General features: G+C 37.2%; 2 protein-coding genes across 4 annotated transcripts in view; one reads left to right on the forward strand and one right to left on the reverse strand.

Annotated features, from left to right (window-relative positions):
- The window catches only part of LOC124601397 (JNK1/MAPK8-associated membrane protein-like), a 112,071-nt gene extending 99,852 nt beyond the window's left edge, over positions 1-12,219 (reverse strand). The window contains exons 1-2 of one of the 2 annotated variants that reach the window (XM_047136242.1): positions 11,962-12,219; positions 11,717-11,836 (exon numbers count right to left, since the gene is read on the reverse strand). In XM_047136242.1, the coding sequence (XP_046992198.1) occupies positions 11,717-11,744 (28 nt within the window). In that variant the 5' untranslated portion in view covers positions 11,745-11,836; positions 11,962-12,219. The remainder of the gene's footprint in view (positions 1-11,716; positions 11,837-11,961) is intronic. The other variant, XM_047136241.1, reaches the window with a different exon arrangement.
- Positions 12,220-12,538: 319 nt separating this feature from the next.
- Positions 12,539-14,077, forward strand: part of LOC124601423 (serine/threonine-protein phosphatase 2A 56 kDa regulatory subunit epsilon isoform) — a 291,150-nt gene continuing 289,611 nt past the window's right edge. Inside the window, exon 1 of one of the 2 annotated variants that reach the window (XM_047136244.1) lies at positions 12,539-13,431. In XM_047136244.1, coding sequence (XP_046992200.1) covers positions 13,293-13,431 — 139 coding nt within the window. In that variant the 5' untranslated portion in view covers positions 12,539-13,292. The remainder of the gene's footprint in view (positions 13,432-14,077) is intronic. The other variant, XM_047136243.1, reaches the window with a different exon arrangement.

Consider the following 14,077-nt stretch of genomic DNA (forward strand, 5'->3'; position numbering starts at 1 on the left):
TGCTCAGCTATATGGAGAGTGATTATCTTTACTTTTCCTGTACTTCTGTTCAACCCAGGACTTTTCCAGTATCATAATCAAACATAGTATTTCCTCTTTTATAATCAATTACCTAGAAGCTAATAAGTATGTTATTAACAGTATTTTGACAGTAACTCCATAAACTTTTTTTTGTAAAAGTCTACTTGTATCCTTTGCAAACTCGGATACTATCTATCTAATGCAACTGCTTTAGATTGGTGGTACAGTGTGAGAATACAGTAAAAAAGGTCTAGACTATGTCTCTGACGTACCATATTGACCCTCATTTAGAGTGAAACATATTTGCTCGTTATGTTGCTTCCTAATTATACATTTCTAACAAATTCTTGCTTTGTACAGAAAGGCTTTTTCCTGGCATGAATTTTAGTCCAATCAGAAAGCATGTCTTCATATCTTAGAATAACACAGATTTGATATTTCTTGTAATAGTCATAAAATATTCACTATAAGCCACAGCTTTTATAGTAACTCTGAAATACTATTATTTTTATTTGTGGAAGTTTGCAATTTGTTTCCCACAGCAGGCCAAATTGAGAATTGAATTCCACATTTTCACACCATCTCTGTCTATATTCTTTTTGCACTATATCGGACAAAAAATTATTGAAAAATTCCCATCCAAATTTTGGCGTTGAATCGGAAGTCTTTATTGAGATTGTCTTCTGCCTAGTGCTATGGAAGTGAAGATTATATTTACCGATCATATGATGATGATAAACCTCACCCATCTGACCTCTTCTCTGAAATACCATCCACTACTCATAAACCAGAAGACGTATGAAGGGGGAGTGATAAAAGAGTCCTTAAAAAAACTTTCTGCCTTCCAGTCACCAATGATAGATTGCCTACGAGTCACTTACCAGAGTGGCACAGGCAACAGCCAGCTGATACACTACTTTCTACCAATCAACTACTAGAGTTGCCTTCCAGACAGCCACCAGAGTAGCACACGCAGCAGCGTGCCACATAGCCACCTCCTCTATACCAACCTCTTCAAATTGTCGAATGACATCTCAGATATTTGACACTGGTAGCCATCAGATAACCAAAAAGTCTGTATATAAAGGAAGGTACCCACCAGTAAACAACTAAGTGAGAGATTGGTGAAATTTCGTAGTTGCCACGAAGGAAGTCTAATACCTATATAACTAAAATCACCAAGGATTCAAATATTGGCCATGAAAGCCTGCATTTTATGGTGCTGCAATGAGACAGACAGAAAAAGTACCCAGTAAAGACCTAATTAACTGAAGAAATAGACTGGTGAGTACATATCTGTATCCGGGACATAAAGGGACGTAAGTCCAATTTTGACATATGACAATAACTGTCCCACAAACAAACTTCTTCATTTGTGCAAGAATAATCGTAATCCTGCTCCAGCTCATGGCTAATTTAGGTATGCTTAAAAGAGCATATGTCTCTTTGGCTCTGCCTAAACCAGTAATGGGCTGTACAGAACTGCCACCATCCTCCTACAAGGAATGCAGTGTGTGAGTATTACAAATGTTGTCATAAGACAAAACTATGGAAATTGGACTTATGCCCTTTTACTTCTCAGGTAAGGAATTTGCCATATGAATCATTGTTTAAAACAAAACAACAACAACAGCAGCTGAAAATATAGTGGAAGGAGAGGACTGCAGGAGGATATAAAGCAGACTGTTGATGGTACAACTGAGTAGTTATGCTGAAATGTAATGGATAACCAGTCAAAACTGTGAGCCACACACACAAACATAGATTCCTGTCTTTTGCGAGCACTGGTGTTGATAGTATGCTATGGTGAGGGTCTGGATTTGAGTCCTGGTCTGTGACATCGTTTCATCTTGTTGCAATTTTAGTCATTACGAATTCTTCCTATTTCACAAACAAGTAGCATGTGGAATAGGTGACTGCTGATTTTTTTTATGTACATAAATTTTGTGTTTTAGTCATCCTTAAGAATACATTACTATTCTCCAGTGCCTTCAACGCTTAAAACAAATTTTCATGAAATAAACAGTCTCTTAGCAGTCGCACACACTTCGGCAGTAATAAACTGTAGGCCACACAAGAATATTTTAAGAAGATGGACTGCAATTCTTTCTTCCAAAGTCCTGCAAATATATGGAAGTGTTTTGCATCCTTTGTCAATATTTGAGTCTACATTATAATTTTGGTTGATTTCTACAATACACTAAGAATAGTGAAAATGCATTTTTGCTCTTTAGGGGCGATATTGGGTTGCTTTTCCTCTTGCTATATACAAATATCAATATATTGCTATATTTTCACAGAGAAAGTGTGCTATAATTGTAAAAGTGAATAGTTTCATGCCATAGCAGGAGATTGCAATTATGAGCCATGGAAATCTAAATAATTAAAGTAAACAACCATGTGGGCACTTACACCTATGAGTGCCAAGATTGTTTCGAACTGTGGTTCAAAAAACCTGTGATCAAAGACTACTAATTCCTTATTTTTAGTAGAGTGCAAAAGAGCACATTTCTATAAATTACAGCCATGAAACAAATTTGTGAAATTTTTAAATATTATCAAGATTTTCCTTTCCACAAAAAACACCATAAATAATCATTTCATCACAAAAAAAGTCTAACATTACAATTTTTTACCTGTTCACACATTAATATATATCATGAACAACAGTAATTTTTTTTCATGTCTCCTTTAAGGCAAATCAAAACATACCTCCATACGTGTTAATCTCCTTGTTCTCAAGAAACGAATATGTCAATCATGAACAGCAGCAGCAGCCATTTATCACCCATTGCTGGACAAAGGTCCCTTCCAGACTTCTCCATACACTACCAGCTTAACCATTCCATATCCAAGTTTGTCCTGCTTATTTCTCCATCATCATCCTACCTTCCATTAGGTCTTTCCTATCAAGAGAACTCAACACTAATTCCTTAGCCCATTCCCATCATTTTGTGTCACTATGTACCCAACCCACCTCCATTTCCAGGTCTGTAGTTTTGTTGCAGTTACTGTCAAGTCCTTAATTACTGTCTTTTCTTGTGTCTACCCATTTGTTTTTCTGCCAAGTGTGCCTCTATCTATTGCTCACAGACTACCACTTAATTTTTGTAGTCTTTGAGCTTTTAACACATACATTCTGTAAACCACCATGAAATGCATCTCAGCAGGAAAGTCCTTTTGTATGTGCTAATAGGGCCTTTTTTCTGTCTTATTCACACATGGAGCATGGGAAGAATTGTTGCTTGAATGTCTCTATGCATGCCGTAGTTAATTCAGTCTTCACAATGCCTATGCGAGCAGTACATAGGAGGGTGTGATATATTCCTAAAGTCATCACTTAAAGTTGGTCCAAGAAACATTTCAAATCAGTTTTTTGGGGGATAGTTTGTTTTTATCTTCAACTGTCTGCCAGTTCACTTCCTGAGTCATCTCTGCGAGACACCCCCTTGGGTCAAACAAGCATGTCACCATTTGTGCTGTCCTCCTTTGCATCCATTCAAAATATCTCGTAAGTCCTGCTTCACGCAGATCTCACATACTTGAGCAATATTCTAGGATGGGTCTCACAAGTGTTTTGTCTTCAGTACACTGAGGTGACAAAAGTCATGGGATACCACCTAATACCCATGGAGGAGCTTCTTTTGCACAGTGTAGTGCAGCAACTCGATGTGACATGGACTCAACAAGCTGCTAGGAGCCCTGCAGAAATACTGAGCCATCCTGCCTCTGTAGCTGTCCATAATTGCGAAAGTGTTGATAGTGTAGGATTTTGTGCACGCACTGTCCTCTCAATCACGTCCCATAAATGTTTGATGGGATTCGCGTCAGGTAATCTGGGTGGCCAAATCATTTGCTCAAACTGCCCAAAATGTTCTACAAACCAATTGTGAACAATTAAGAGCCAGCAACATGGCCAACTGTCATCCACAAAAAAACTCCTCATTTGTTGGGAACATGAAGTCCATGAATGGTTGCAAGTGGTCTTCAGGTAGCCAAACATAATCATTTCCCATCAATGATCTATTCAGTTGGGCCTGAGGACCCAGTCCTTTTCATGTAAAAACAGCCCACACCATTATGGGGTCTGTGCCAGACTTGAATCCTGCCATCAGCTCTTACAAACTGAAATCAGTATTATCTGACCAAGCAATACTTTTTCAGTAGTCTAGGGTCCGACCAATATGGTCATGAGACCAGGCAATATTGTGCTGTTAGCAAAGGCACTTGCATCGGTCGTCTGCTGCCTTAGCCCATTATTGCCAAATTTCTCTACACTGCCCTAATGGATACGTTTGTCGTACATTCCACGTTGATTTCTGCAATTATTTCACGCAATGTTGCTTGTCTGGTAGCACCAACAGCTCTACACAAAGGCTGCTGCTCTCAGTTGTTAAGTGGAGCCCTTCAGCCACTGCATCGTCTGTGGTGAGAAATAATGGCTCAAATTTCGTATTCTTGACCTGCTCTTGTCTTCAGAATGGAATTCTCCATGCGTCTAGCTGCAACTACCATTCCGTATTCAAGGTTTGTTAATTCCTGTCGTGCAGCCACTGTAACATTGGAAACCTTTTCACACAAATCACATGAGCACAAATGACAGCTCCCCCAATGCACTGCCCTTTTATACCTTGTGTACACAATACTGCTGCCATATATATAAAAATAAAAAATCTCGTGACTTTTTTCACCTCAGTGTATTCTGCCAATGAACCACAGTTTGCCACTTGTTTTACATACGATGATGAATATGTGATTGTTCCATTTCATATCTGTGGTACAGCCAGATAGTTGTAGGAGATGACTGACTCCCAACTGTGACTGACTGATATTATAGGCATTGTATACTATGATTCTTTCATTTTGTGATGAGCATAATTCTACATTTTACATCCATGCTTTACTTCTGCAAGTTGTTATTCATAGTATACCACAGCTATGGGCTTTGCTTTCTTTTTTCTTTTAAGCCATTATTTGTAATTAATGAATTCATTTTCACAAATTATTTCAAACATACTTTATGCACATATGTATTTCTTTACTTGTCCATCCAATTGTTGTCATCTGTCCTAAGTACACAAATTTGTTAACTATTTCTACAACTTCATCTTAAATTTTCCTACTGGCATACTAGTTGTATATTATCTTGCTCTAACTGATTAATTTTCAAGTCTGTTGTCATATTTCCTCTGTTCAGTTCCTGTCCCATGCTGAAGCATTTCTGGATCCAAAGCAAACAAAACATCATCTGTCAATCAAGGGTGGCTCAGAAAACGTCATTTATGCATGTTGTTGTTGTTCTTGTGGTCTTCAGTCCTGAGACTGGTTTGATGCAGCTCTCCATGCTACCCTATCCTGTGCAAGTTTCTTCATCTCCCAGTACCTACTGCAACCTACATCATCCTGAATCTGCTTAATGTATTCATCTCTTGGTCTCCCTCCACGATTTTTACCCTCCACACTGCCCTCCAATGCTAAATTTGTGATTCCTTGATGCCTCAGAACATGTCCTACCAACCGGTCCCTTCTTCTCGTCAAGTTGTGCCACAAACTCCTCTTCTCCCCATTTATGCATATACCTTCTAAAACTATATTCTAAGATTTCCACTACTAACAAATGCCAGTGGTATGAGGAGATAGATGTAGGATGGTTCTGCTGCACTTTGTCCAAGTGAATACACAAAGTTACCTGATAAAGGACTCTAAGGAAAGTTATGATTAGCTGTGGAGTTTCATTCATCTGAAAATTTTGTACTGAATGTGAAGTGTAACCTGAAAGGTGCAGTGACTTCATCTCTCAACAGTATTGGTGTCACGCGTATACAGCGATACTAGAACTGATTATTTGTAGCAAAAAAATATTTAGAACAATTTTAAAATTAAGTACTATTATGTTGTAACCTTCAGTTTCAGTCACATAAGTTCATTTTCAGGCAATTATATTTTTGTCTTTGACAACCTGAACGTAGAATATAAACTTTTTAGGGTTCTGAGAAACAACTTACAGAAGCACTTTTCTGGAATAGTTGCCAGAAGGTGTGTCCATTTTCCATTGGATAAAATTACTGGTATTTACACTGACATATTTCAGATTCTAAGCTTTTCATCAAACCCAGTCTACTAAAATTACAACCAATGACTTTTTATTATTTTATAAGATTAAAGTAAGTGTTGGAATAGCATGGAATATCTCTGTGAGTTTTAAATATTTAAAAGGTACATATTTTTAATGTGAGATATAAACCAGAAATACATCAACAGCTCTATGTTGAATGTAAATAGTAGTGGTTCTGTTTCTTGATACTTGAAGTCACAGCATACTAAGCAGTTTGCTGAACTTCAGACTCACTTAATAGGTTAAATATCCTACCTTCACAGCAATGTTGAAAAAATACATAGCGCTGTGCTCCACTGTTCTCTTTTATGTTTTGAGCTACTCCTGCCAGTCTGTCTGGCAACCAGAATGGCACAGCTGCAGCACTTAGTCGTCACTTGACAGTCTTCCACAGAAACTCAGTTCTTACCTCAGCAATTTTAAGTCAACTGCGTCTTGCAGTAAATATCAGCTCAATTTTAATTTATCCTATCCTTAATGTATAAATTTACATTTGTTGCCAAGATCATTTTGCTGTCGCTATCATGTTTGGCATCCTAATATGTCCTCATAATAAACCAAGTTGGAAGTTTTCGTACCTACCTTAACCGGGGCTGGACGGAGTCTCTCCTTTTGCACATCCAATCCGAACAGCACCTGATAAGAATCAGCAAATCTCTAATAAAGCCTACCTTCTTTAGCAGTCTAGTGTTAAACTGACTCCACTGCAATTTATCATATTTCTGACTACAATACAATTTTTTCTAGTGTCCTATTAAGTTTTCATCAAAAGATCCCAACTCACTGGCATGAAACATCTTACTGGATTCAAAAGTTAGTCCTAAAACACAAATATCACACAGAAGAAAGATATTTAAATTTTTATAAACCTCCTTTCACATTTTCACACCATTTGCATGCCACAAATGGTGAAGAATCTTAGCTCATTGCTACCGTTCAACAGATCCCCCTCCCCTTCCTTTCTGGAATATTGTTTTAAAATTAAAAAGAAGGGAAATTTTATGGATGTAGTGCCAGGTGTTCCAATTAATATTTAAAGTTTACATGGTCAGAGATTCTTTAAGATGACAGAACACACCAACTATATAACTCTTCTTACAATCAAATGAGTCTGGCATTTCCTCCTTTTTCTGAAGTTTTCATAAATTACATCACAAAAGAAGTTAGTAAAATGAGGCATCACAATAAGGAATTATAGATAAATGGTTAGTACATAAGGCATTATGACAGATCAAATTTGTTTTGAGTAATACATTACTGTATAAATCCCAATGGCAAGGACTGAAACATAAAGGAAGAGAGGAAGGAAAGAAAATCAGGATTTTGTGTCTCGTCAAAATTGAGCTCACTGGAGACAGAGCAAAAGCTCGGAATATTTCTAGAATGGTGAAGGAGATCAGCTGTGTCCTTTCAAAGGAACCATCCCAGTGTTTGACATGAGCAATTTAGGGAAATCATGGAGAACCTAAATCTGGATGGCCGGAGGCAGATTTGAACTACCGAACTGTTGAATGTAACAAGTCCAGCATGCTAACCATTGCACTACCTCACTTGGTGACTGAAACATAAACTGATCAATCATAATTCTATCTTAGCTTAACTATAAGGTACATTACGGATATGTGATGAAATACTTTAAACATCTCAATTCTTGTGCTGGAGTGTAGTAGAGTAGCATTCCTGTGACTAAAATGAATGCTCCACAAAGAGAGACAATTAAAAATAATCTCAGGACAGTGTCCTCTGCAGTTAAAAGAACCCTACACACTATTAACGATGATCAAGGACAGATCTGACCACCTTGTACATCAACACACTACTCTCATATGCACGAAATGACTTAAATCCTGATCAGCACTATGACTTAAGTGATGAGGGATCAGAGAACTTTGACTAAAAAGTGGAATGAAAACTCTGTGCTAATTCAGATCTGAAAATCATAGCCTTGTGACTCATGCAATTGGTAAGACAGTGAACAGAAAATTTACTGAAGAGCAAAATGTGCTGGTTTATAGACTCCTGGCATCCTACTTAACCCTTTCACACCTGATTTTTTTCTGGAGGAAGGAAAATTTTTATTTATGTAGTAATGCTATCAGGTGGTGTAAGATTTATACAAACATGTGTATCCATTTTCAAAATATATTTTGTACACTTGGTGTCATTTTATGAACTAAAATAGCTAATTACAAAATATTCTGTATTGTAATAAATGGTAAAATGATCATTCAATAATGACCATGCAAAATAACAACAATATTCAACTATACAGAGGAAACAACCACATACACGTATTCTGGTGGTCATGAGCTTCTGCGCACTGCTACATTGACTTGCTGATATTTTCATAGTGATACTCAATAATTGGCAGCACTTTTGCTTGATGAAAATGTTGAACACTGCACAAATGTGTACCATAGGTTTCCATCGGGAGAAAATACTTCTGTTGCAGCTAAGACACAGTAAAAGTTAATGTACACAATGGTAGCCAGGAGGGCTGAAAAGATTAATCAATTTAGGAAAATCATGAGAAATCTAAAGATGAATGGATGGAACAGCTTTGGAACCTACTCCACCTCATTGTAAGTCCAATAACAACCATTCAGCAACCAACCATACTCTGTAGCAGCCCAGGGAAGAGCTAATAATATTTGTACAATCTAGATGCTGTCTCCAATGCCTGTATAATATTACTACATTAAAGTTGATAAATGTACTTCAAGTTGACAATTTTTCTTCTACGGTGAGAAAAATCTCCTTGACTCGTGTGGACAATGATTTTACGATTTACATCTGATATCATCAGAAGAATGTATCATTTCTGCATGGCATGAAATAGTGCTATTTTACTATGGAAGGATTTACAACTCGTCATTACTTAGGTTTGTTTGTCAACTGTTCACTATCTAAATAGCAGAATTTGTTTTTTAACAATGGAAAATCAAGGACAGAACAATAACAATATTATGAAAAGGGTACTTGCTGCTCGCCATATAGTGGAGATGCCAAGTCACAGATAGGCACAACAAAAAGACTGTCAAACAAAGCTTTTAGCGAAACAGGGTTGGGTTGTTTTGGGGCAAGAGACCAGACAGCGAGGTCATCGGTCTCATCGGATTAGGGAAGGACGGGGATGGAAATCGGCCGTGCCCTTTCAAAGAAACCATCTCAGCATGTGCCTGGAGTGATTTAGGGAAACCACGGAAAACCTAAATCAGGATGGCCGGACGCGGGATTGAACCGTCACCCTCCTGAGTGTGAGTCCAGTGTGCTAGCCACTGTGCCACCTCGCTCGGTTTTTAGTGAAACAGGCCATCAGCAGAATTAGACAACATAGGTCCATGCAAATGCAACTCACATGGACATGACAACAGTCTTGGGCTGCCAAGGTCAGCTTGGCTGAAAGCTTTGTTTGACAGTCTTTTTGTTGTGCCTATCTCCGACTCAGCAAAGGCCTATCCGCTATATGCTGAGTAGTAACTATACTTTTTTATAATATTCTCAGAATTTATTTTTTTGACAGGTATTTCAGGTGATTAATGCATTACTTTTGTATCTACATCTATACTCTGCAAACACTGTGAGGTGCATGGCAGAGGGTGTGTCCCAGAACACCAGTTATTAGGATTTCTTAATGTTCATTCATGTAGGGAGCACAGGAAGAATGATTGTTTGAATGCCTCTGTGTATGCAGTAATTATTCTAATCTTATTCTCACAATCCCTATGCAAGTGATATGTCGGGGGTTGTAGTATATTCCTAGAGTAATCATTTAATGCTGGTTCTTGAAACTTTGTTAATAGACTTTCTTGGGATAGTTTGTCTATCTTCAAGAGTCTTCCAGTTCAGATCCTTCAGTATCTCTGTGGCACTGCCCTGAGGATTAAACAATTATGCGACCATCCGTGCCGCCCTTCTCTGTATATGTTCAACATCCCCCGTTAGTTCTATCTGGTATGGATCCGACACACTTGAGCAATATCCAAAAACTGGTAGTACGAGGATTTGTAAGCAATCTCTTTTGCAGAGTGATTGCACTTCCCCAGTATTCTGCCAACAAACTGAAGTCTGCTACCCGCTTTACACTAAGATTGAGCCTATGTGATCCTTCCATTTCATATCCCTACAAAGTGTTACATGCAGGTACGAGTTTTTGATTTGTGTATCTTTTTTGTGACAGTAGGCGTATAATTCTGCAGTACTATTCATAAGATTGGAACTAGTTATTTTGAGCATAAAACTTCGCCATTACTCATTCTGACACCACAGGTGCAAACACTGAAAAATATTTAAAAAGTAAATGTTTCTACAGCAGGTATGATTTTATAAAAGAGTAAGAAAAGTAGGAGGTATTACATTTGTTTTGTTTTTCTGATTTTTCTACATTATGTTCTGTGGGTGTGCTTACATTCTCTTTTAATGGAGGTCCATGTTCTTTTATGTGTGTCCTTACTTATAAACTACGTATCAAAAGATCTAGATGTATATGGAAGTATGTGCTCTTTGAAGTACGTCCTTATCTATAAACTAGAGAAACAAACATGAAAACTACTCAAAAAGAAAGATTTTAAACCACTATGGGAAATTTTAAGAAACAGGAAGAAATCTAACATGTAATTATCTTTTTATGTTGTAATGTGCTTCTGGGAGTATTTGTCTGCTTCCTTTTAATGTATCTTGTTTTAAGGTATACTTAGGTACGCATAGACTTACTTATGACAATCACCAATGTTTCAATCAATGTAGCAATAAAGATTCTACTCTATTCCAATAAATAAAATGTAAGCAGAATAAAAATATCTTGTGTGGCCCAAGAGGCACATGTGTCACCTGCCATTGCTACTGCATTTTCTAACTAAGTTATTATCCATATTTCAGATGAACTTCATCAGAAATGTATCTTAGTTGTCGTTATTCGTCCAGCAAAATTAAATAAATCACTTACTCCATCTCTTTGAAAGTTATGCTTTTAACTGCCTCTACAATGCATTATTAATAACATAATATGTGGGGTGATTATCAGATGAGAAATCAACTTTTAAGTTTGCTAAATATATATTTCATTACGTTGTTGATTCTGTATAATTTTATGTTTCCAGCAACTACTGTCGCTTCACTGCAAACTGAAAGGTGAATAATACCAGTACATTTGAAAGTAAAAGAATTCTATTAGGCACTTACAGCGCACAGTACAATTCGCAGTATGAAATTGGACATTTATCTTTAGCTAGGCCGATTTCTGTTTTACTAAGTCGGTAATAATATAAACATATATTTTAATTTCCGTACATGCACTCCTCCTCCTTTCAAATAACTATGAAAGTGGTTCTACATGAATCACTTTTTAGCTATGTTACACTTGGAAATGATAGCCCACGTTTGAAAATGGCGAGCGCAACTGTATGTCAAATTATAATTAATCTTATGTCAGTAATCATATGATCAGTTCCAGTAATCTGGTTGAATATTACAGACCCGCTAATTTTGTTAAGTTATCTTTCACTTCGTATCTTCGTTACGATGGACACTATTCTGGTGTACGTGACAACACAGGAAAATGACTTGGAACTGGCAACTTACAACAAAATAATAACGCGTCATACAACATAAAGTGCGAAATGGATCATACGACGGATGCCTGTCATATATAGGACGATTGACGAGCCATAGTGTACATAAGTTCAGTTGCAATGCTGGCATCTAAAAGAAAAGCAATTCATTGCAGTAAGGATATAGTTACACATTGTACTCATATTTTTTACTAGAATCCCCTTCCTTAATAGTCCAAAAAAATCAAATAAATCCGAACTAAATATTTTATTTACCTAATTCATCAGAGCAAACGATATACCCTACTGACAAGTATAAAACAATGGAAACTCCCAAGATGTTCATTCTTGTGTACAAACTGAATAATATTACAATGAACTCCTTCTCAATTTCAGCAATTATCAGGCTATATTTTACGTTTTTTCAACATATTTCGCAACTAACCGCTACACCTTCCACATCTCTGTAAAACACCAACGCAAGATCATAAACAAAGCAAAGTACACAATGTGGACTACAGTCAGTTTCGTTTAGAAATTGAAAACGCTGAAACTAAACTTTTAAGTTACGGAAATTCGTTTTCTTGCTATTAAAAAAAAAATCTGCACCCCGTACACCTACGATTTAGGCCCGCGGCTGACGATTATGTAATACTTTTATTTATTATTTTAACTGTAAAATGCAAAAAATGCTTCTTGGAAACAGCTACGAAAATAATGAGGAAAAAATTGGTGAATAGATTTATGAGTTTGGGAATGAAGTAAATAACAATAGCGAGCATTTTCAGTCGATAACCACAGACGACTGCCCAACCCTACTTCGGGGCATGGATTGTTTCCTTCTCGTGAATTACGAGATTTCGAGATTACTATTTTCAGAACAAGGTATCTATCTCGGTTTTATTTCAAGCGTCAATGATCTCTCGGTGAAAAAGTGATATTTTATATATTTTCAGTGTAATCGGATTGGTCTGTTTGGTGCTGTTGTCACGAGGAATGTGTGAAATATACTCTACGTTGAAGCAAAATCTTTGTTGAACATGAAAATGAAGGAGGGAGTTGAAATTCAGCAGATGATGGCGGTGGAGAGCTGTTTGTGCACCTTTCAGTGCATGCGACTGAGGATCGTCTAAGCATAAGGATAGCAACAGAATCGTGCATGTGTTCTTTCAGGCACTCTAAACAATATCGTAATTCGTAAAACCTGAAAAATCTTTGTATGCAGTTGGCTATAAGTTGTGTCGTCGAATTTTGTAGTGTGCATTGTCATTAAACCGGCGGACGATAAAGCTCAACTTCATCTTTTATATGGAATTTGGCATGCGACTTATGAAGCTTTTCTTAATGTACTGTTCATTGAATGTTACACCAGGCGCAAATAAGGGTTGACCTGGAATAATAAAACGACGCATGCGTAGAAAAGTAAAGTGTTGTGCGTAAAGAATCTTATCGGAAAGAACTGTTTGCATCATAGTTAGTTACTTTTCACAGCTGAACTGAAAAACGATCAAATTTAAATTATGGAACAATTCACTCGTCGCGTACTGTAAATATCTGCTCCCCAAGACAAGTTGTGAAAGGTTATAGGAAGTGCACGATAAGACAACATGTCTTCGGGTACGTTTGTGGATAGAATAGATCCGTTTGCGAAGCGTTCCTTAAAGAAGAAGACTAAAAAATCGCAGGGCTCATCGAGATATCGGAATTCGGCAGATTTAGAACTACAGCCCCTCCCTCTTCTAAAAGGTAAGTGTACTACTATTCCACAGTATTTGTAATAGGAAAGAATATTGTAGCTCCCTAATTGACATACCTGATGTGTACGAATAAATGATATTCGACTTTTCAGTAAAGTACAGCAACACTGCGTCGTTAATGACAGTTCTGTAGGCCTATTGGCGTCTGAGCAGGAACACATCTGTTGTTTTTGGCACAGGCTAGTGTTTTCTGGCAACGGTTGCAATGGAACATGTGCTATATATCAGAGCTATGGCAAAATTGACTCACAAGCTCGTGCCAGATTTGGCTGTAATTACAAGTAGCTGTAAGTTACTACAGTGGTAATTTAAGGCAAGAAGCAACTTCTAATTCATCCAAAGATAGAAAAATATTTTGGGAACAGTGAACCTATAGTGCAACAATTTTTTTTTAAACTTCCATCACAGATATATTAATTCCATGTGAAAACTTGTACACAAGATCAGGAAGTTAAGCCAGTACTCACAACTCTTTCATCTTGAGTAAAGCTTCCAGGATAAGCTGCACCATCAAGTTCAATGAATTGTGTGGGGTACACAAGGGAGAAGATAACAAAAATATTTTCTCCATAACATATGTTTCCTGCCATACTAAAAAGAAGAAAATGCACATAAGTTGTAAATGTTACGTAATA

This window comes from Schistocerca americana, chromosome 1 (assembly GCF_021461395.2).
Source record: "Schistocerca americana isolate TAMUIC-IGC-003095 chromosome 1, iqSchAmer2.1, whole genome shotgun sequence".
Taxonomy (NCBI): domain Eukaryota; kingdom Metazoa; phylum Arthropoda; class Insecta; order Orthoptera; family Acrididae; genus Schistocerca; species Schistocerca americana.